Source organism: Acartia tonsa, chromosome 2, assembly GCF_053477335.1.
Source record: "Acartia tonsa isolate MP-2025a chromosome 2, ASM5347733v1, whole genome shotgun sequence".
NCBI classification, from domain to species: Eukaryota; Metazoa; Arthropoda; class Copepoda; order Calanoida; family Acartiidae; genus Acartia; species Acartia tonsa.
Genome location: NC_137261.1, coordinates 27,877,189 through 27,884,008, shown reverse-complemented (window position 1 = coordinate 27,884,008; position 6,820 = coordinate 27,877,189). Strand labels below are relative to the sequence as shown.

Sequence of the window (6,820 nt, the reverse complement as noted above, 5' to 3'; positions counted from 1 at the left end):
TTCGGTTCAAAGGTTACCGAGATCTTAAGCTTCAGACGGACGGACGGACGGACAGACAGACAGACGGACGGACATCATTTTACTTTGTATTATAGATATTTCTTCCAGTATGGCTTCGAAATCAATTAATATACGCTGGATTAGAATCGGTTCTAATACTGACAATTTTTCACGAATATTAAAATATAATTCATTAGATTTATACCAATTTTGTATTAATCTTAGGTAGCCAGGGATATCGGCCCTTCGGATCTAACAAAACTGGTATTATCTTAACCCTTTTTATTTTAATAACCACAGAAAGCTGTCTAAAATACGATACGATAAATAGCTATTTTAGATTCATTAAAAAATGGAAAGGCAGGAAGAAGATGCAGACGATTTTCCCGTTTTAAGGTAGATTTATTTTTCAATTTTCATATATAATAATTGATTTATTATTATTACTAAGATCTTACACCAGATTATCATGTACTCTAAAAAAGTGAAACTTGTAGCTAGCTAAAATAACCATCGCACCTATCCACCCACTTTAACCTATTCTCTCTACTCCTGCTTGGTGAACGAACTAACCAATAAGTGTTGTCCATGTTTTAACCATATTATGAATAAAAAATTATCTTTAAGCAAGAAAAAGAAAGACACAAAAGAATATCGTAAAACGTACTCAATGAAAAAAAACCTTTAAATTCCCCCAAAAATTGATGTGAGTTAGAATTCTTTTTTAAAACTCTGCAGTATTATTCTACAGGTATATTTTTCATATACCTATCAAAAATGCTTCAAAAACAGTTTAAAGATGGAAAGTACGAGAAAACTCCATAGCAAAAGCGGATTTTATTCTGTACAATAAAACTAAATGTATTCTTTTTTTATCCACAGGAGACACAGTTCTATAAGAAGCCTGGTCAATTTCAAAGGAAAAAGAAAAGTAAGACAAGAGGATTCAATTAGGTAAACCAACACACAACCACACACACACACACACGCGCACACTCACTCACACACACACACAAACAAACACCCTTGCCGGGATACACGTTTGAATCCTTTTTAAAAGAACCTAAGTATCAGGTAAACCAACACTGAACCACACACACTCACACACATTTGATTGTATGGGTACCTTTTTGTTTAAAATTAGTTTATATAAAGATCAAGCTCAATTTTAAAATAAATATCTACAGTAGGAATTTAAATTCAAAACAAGCAATAAAATATCGACATTTTACAGTTAACACAATTTTGTATTTACAGTCATAAACATAACAATAATATTTTATTTGTCATAAATTCTACAACCAAAGTAATAGTTATTTCTTTCATCGTATTATAAACATCTTCCGCTGATATAGAATGTACAATTATAAGATTAAAACCAGATTTTTAGCCCCGAGGTGCCGAAGGCACGGGCTAAAAAGACAGGTTCTAATCTTATGATTGTACATTTTTATATTCGTAGAAAGCTGGATATAATACGATGCTAGACATAGTTTTTTCGTATGGATGAGAACCGGTTCCTATCCACCGGATTTGAATGAATACGAGAATAGTTATTTCTCGCATCGTATTATAAACGGCTTTCCGCGGATATAGAAAGACAGGTTCTAATCTTATGATTGTACATTTTTATATTCGTAGAAAGCTGGATATAATACGATGCTAGACATAGCTTTTTCGTATGGATGAGAACCGCGGTTCCTATCCACCGGATTCGAATAAATACGAGAAAATAATATCTAAGACATTTTTACCAGAGAGACAGAGGGGTCAATGGGATGTTTATTACACTAGTCCCAAAAGTTTTATGATAACGTTTTCTTATTTGTTGCCTTAACAACTTTGGGGACTTTTTTGAATTTTGGCATTTCGGGGCTAAAAAAAACTGGTTTTAATCTTATAATTGTACATTCTATATCTGCGGAAAGCTGTTCATAATACGATGCGAGAAATAACTATTATAATCATTAGAGATGTATATCAATTTATCGGCAATTTTCTTACCCCTTTAGATCCTGCAGTTTTACAGTTATCGTTTTATTTCACTAAAATCAAACACACTGTCTAGAATTTAGTGTAGATATAACAAAAGTCTGACTCAACTAAAAAGTCTATAAAAATTCCAACATTTTATATTTTGATATTGTTTTATTTTAAAAATTTTACCCATAAAAGTATTGTATTTTATATATTAACTTAGCTTTGTCTAAGGTTTTTCCTCAAGGAGTAAAGGGATAAGACAATAGTTGATAAATTGATGTACGTACGTCCAACATCCCAAATGATGACATACAAAATTACTCCCGCTGTAGGATACAGTTAGTTGTTGAAACGTTTGGGCAATCAACTCAATGACCACACCAAATAGTCCCTAAAGTTGTTGAATAAAAGAACGTTATTATGAAACTTTGTAATAGTGTAATAAACAGCCAATTTTCTGTTCCCTTCCTGGTTTTTCTAAAAGTGTAGGAAATAATCAGGCAGACACATTATTGCTTTTAAGCATTAATGATTCAAGTATTGATGATACTTTGAGACAGCGTAAAGTGGCACCAAAAAATGACGTCTTACAATAAAGTTGACTAATGAGAGGACAGTATACATTGTAATTGACCAATGGTAAAATTTATGCTGTTTTGATTATTGGTTATTTTATTGTATGACGTCATTTTTTTTGGTGCCACTTTACGCTGTCTCTGATAATTTGCTTTAGATATACAGTTTATAGAAGCAGCTTATAATGCCTGACGTCATATAATACAAATGACCAAGAATAGGCCAGTAAACATTTTACCATTGGTCAATTACAATACATACTTTCCTATCATTGGTCAATTTAATTTTATGACGCCATTTTTATAAGGCAAAATTAGCTGCTACATTTTGTTTAGCTATTGTGGTGAATTTGACACTCTGTCTATTGCTGGAGATAAGGGAAAGTTTCAGGTAACTGAAATAATATTAAAAAGATAAAGTTCTGTAGAAATATTATCTTAAACTGCTTTTTTTCAATTGGCCAAAAAAATTCCATAAACTACGACAAAATATCCTAATAATAGCAGAAATAATGTAAAATTTTTGGTATTTTGAAGCCCAGGTTATGTTATGGTTAGGGTATTAGAAAAGATCTAGAAACTGTGAAATGTGTAATGAATGGTAGCGTAGCTATGGATTATAGCTGAACATTAACAAGGCTTATTCATACTGAAATACATTGTAACGCATCGTATCATTTTCTACAAATAGTGAAATGAAAATCATAAGATTAATACCAGTTTTATTAGCCGGGGCCTTCGGCCGCAGGGAGCTAACACAACTAGAACTAATCCTATATTCTATCGTTTTGCCATCCGCGGAAAGCTGTCTATCTTATTTTAGGATCAGTTATCAACGTTTAGAAGAAGGTTAAGCAAAAAGATTGGTTCAGTCAAGGATTTCTCCAAGAAAAATAAACATTTATCAGATTTATCGCCTGGAAAAGATCGCAGGAAAGGAGCAAAATTAATTTTTTATATTATTATCTTTAATACAATTAGAACGATACTGATTCTTAGGACAACAAAGTATAATGCTGTAAGCGAAGCATCTCTAAAATCAAGTTCTGAAAATTAATCATTTCCTGTATTTAAGCAGTTTTTCAACAAATTTACTTTCAATTTAGTTTTGACTTTTTACATTTATATTCTAATTATTCAGTTCTGACACTCTACAAGAGTTAATGTTCGTTTGTACTACCGTTTCAGAGCTTTGCTTATGGATTTTTTTATCCTTGGTTTTTATAAATTAGATTTTATGTAAAATAATGTATTTTTTCGTTATAATAAAGACAATCTGAAAGTGGTATGTCAAGTCTTACCCTACCTCAATCGGATGTCCTCATACACTCCCCACCATCTCCTTCTTTTCTTACCAGGTAAGTAATACATTCTTACCTTTCCCCCATCTAATATATCTCATTTACTCTCCAATATCTCCTACTTTTCTTGACAGGTATGTCGTACATTCATACCCATCCCCAATCTAGTGTACTTATTTACTCTCCACCATATCCTACTTTTCTTACCAGGTAAGTCATACATTCTTAACTATCCCCCATATTTTATATGCATTAACTCCCTACTACCTCTTACTTTTTTAAGCCTTACATTTTTACACTTCACCCATCCGATGTACTCATTTACATTTACATTCTTACCATTTCCCCCATCTATTGTACTTAATTTACTCTCACTATCTTCTACTTTTCTTTCCAGGTAAGCTATTCGTTCTTACCTCTACCCCTATCTAATGTACTCATTTACAACCCACTTTCTCCTACTTTTCTTACCAGGTAAGTCATATATGCTTGCCTCTACCTGAAATACTCTTCTCCAGAAATTTTAAGGAAAAAAACAAAATAATAATAGAAATGTTTAAATATGTTAAACAAAAATACCACTTCTCCAGATTAATATTAGTAGTAGAAAAGTCTTCCGCTAATAATATACCGAGTGACCTAGTGCATTTTACAGTTATTTGTTCTAAGTAATGATTATCTCCAAAAATTTATAAACTTTATAGTCAAATAGCTGAACATATCAGTCCTGCCCGCACACCATGTTGTGTATTTGTAGTATAACATTTTACCGTGGCTGTACCAGATCCAAACACCAACACTTAATTTAGGCTGGAAATGTACGAGGAAGAGCAGCAGAGTATAAAGCAAAGTTCAAGAAGAGAAGTTCCAATCTGTTGGATAAACTATACTCCAGTAAATATAACAAATAACTATTTAAAAGCATATAGAATATAGGGGGAAAACACATAAATTTTTATTATTTATTTAAAAACCAAAGATTATCTTTTATTTTAATTTTGAAACAAAAAAAAACAGTAGAAGAATACACAGTATTTTAACACATAGCAATTTTGTTTACCTAAATTTACCTTAAATTGTTTGTTGAACAAATATAACCTGGTTATAGAAAAGCTATGCTACTAAAAAACCTTTTAAATCATTATTGAATTTTCTGTGATAAGCGAATTTAGGGTAAGATTTGAATGTTATACATTTCATGAATCGGTTTTATCAAGTTTTACTAATAGAAAATGTATTTTTTAAAGATTTATTGGTTATTTGCCGCTATACTTTTTTCATTCGGTGTTTAAATTGCTAAAAAGAAATTACATTTGCTTAAAAAAATAATCTCTTTACCATTTTTTAATAATGATTTAAAAACATATTTATTTGATCTAGGTGGTAGACTATACTCTTGGAAATGATTTCAGCACAAAAGATTTACTAACTAAACTTATGTCAAGGGTATCAACCAGATACATTGCCAGGTATAAAAGGAGGGCATATTTTCCGCTAGATGTGATGCTTTACAAAGTGTCTAAAAAATCCGTCTTGTGAGGTTATAAAAATGAAGGATGAGAGGAGAAAAGGGAAAGAAAACCCCAAAAAAAGAGATGGATAATCACTCATTTTTATGACTTAATAAGCGCATTTGACTAAACGGTTACACACAACTATACGAAAAATATGCGAGAAAAATAATCCCCTTAATAATTTAGCCCCATGGAAAAACACCCAACATTTTAAAAGATATACTTTATTTTGATTGTTGCTTTTATGGATGTTATCATCCTTGTTTAATTCTGTGAATTGCTGCATAACATTAAAAAATTAAATCTATACTTTTTGTAAATTTTAATCTTTAAAAACAAAAACAAAAGTTATGTAAAATGAAATTTGGTTACTTAAAACTTTTATAAGAAATAACAAGGAAAACTATGTATATAGGCAGCTCAGCTATAATTAAATTAACAAAATTATATGTAAAAATAATGAGAAGGTCTTGGTTATACTTTGCGTATCAAGTAGCTGAAAAATAGTTATTCTAGTCTACCAATTTGATACTAATATCTTAACTTTAAAGTCGTGTTTTGAGCTATCTACATGAAGAAGATTTTGAAAGTATGAACGAGGTAATTTAGTTTTGAGTGGTAAGCCACTCTACAAGTTATGGTCTATGTTTGTTTGTATGACTTTTTATTATTAAAGCATTTAAATATTTGCAAGCAGAGCCGTGCGAAATGGGCGTGTTTGGGGGTGTATCCACCCCCTAGCAAAATGAAGGACAGTTTTCACCCCACTACACCCTGCTATACTCCCCTTGACAAGGATCTTTTGGGACGAAGTATTTTTTAATGATAAATTAAGACGTTGTTTTTATATATCTAACTCTTTATCTACCCGTTTGAGTTTGAACATTGCCAATCACAAATCAAATATCTATATTTATTAATTTCTTTGTTTGTAAATGTTTTCAATATTTCAGGTTTGTGCTGCATGGCAAAAGTTTGTGGAGTCAAGATCAAATCAAAATCCGTTCAATAAATTGTAATTTGTAAATATTTTCATACATTTGTTGTTTATATGTATGTTATTGTGTTTGCATTTATCATTTTTTAAATTTTAAAATATTTCTGTGTTTTTGTAAATATTGTATATATCACTTAGGTTTTCTAAAATGATTTGTACTAATTATTTATCATAAACAGCTTTACATGGATATTATAATGAAAAACACTGGTATAATGTAATTTTATGATTCTTCTTTTTATATTGTTGAAAATTAACCGTCATATGATACGATACCTCAGAACGGGTATTAAGCCTGCGGTAATTAGTAGGTTTTGAAGCAATTTATTTATCGTATTGTATTATAAACAGCTTCATGCGGATATAAAAATAGCCCTTACTAACAAAACTATTAATAATTAAATGATTGTTCTTTTAATATTAATGGAAAGGTTCTGTAATGTGATGTTAAAC

General features: G+C 30.7%; 1 protein-coding gene across 1 annotated transcript; it reads left to right on the top strand.

Annotated features, from left to right (window-relative positions):
- The first annotated feature begins 286 nt into the window (after window positions 1-286).
- On the top strand, window positions 287-6,644 carry LOC145308545 (uncharacterized). Its single transcript, XM_080150276.1, has 9 exons — window positions 287-396; window positions 883-954; window positions 2,892-2,946; window positions 3,379-3,488; window positions 3,827-3,913; window positions 4,666-4,750; window positions 5,237-5,325; window positions 5,922-5,970; window positions 6,324-6,644. Exons 1-9 carry the CDS (start codon window positions 353-355, stop codon window positions 6,387-6,389), a joined length of 657 nt encoding a protein of 218 aa, XP_080006402.1. The 5' UTR covers window positions 287-352; the 3' UTR covers window positions 6,390-6,644.
- The last annotated feature ends 176 nt before the right edge of the window (window positions 6,645-6,820 follow it).

What these genes read in the sequence shown, in the direction of transcription:
- LOC145308545 (XM_080150276.1), top strand. Translation starts at nt 353, where the DNA reads ATGGAAAGGCAGGAAGAAGATGCAGACGATTTTCCCGTTTTAAG. An exon ending in AGACAAGAGGATTCAATTAG is followed by an intron (nt 955 to 2,891) that starts GTAAACCAACAC and finishes CATTTTGTTTAG; the next exon opens with CTATTGTGGTGAATTTGACA. An exon ending in TCTCCTTCTTTTCTTACCAG is followed by an intron (nt 3,914 to 4,665) that starts GTAAGTAATACA and finishes CACTTAATTTAG; the next exon opens with GCTGGAAATGTACGAGGAAG.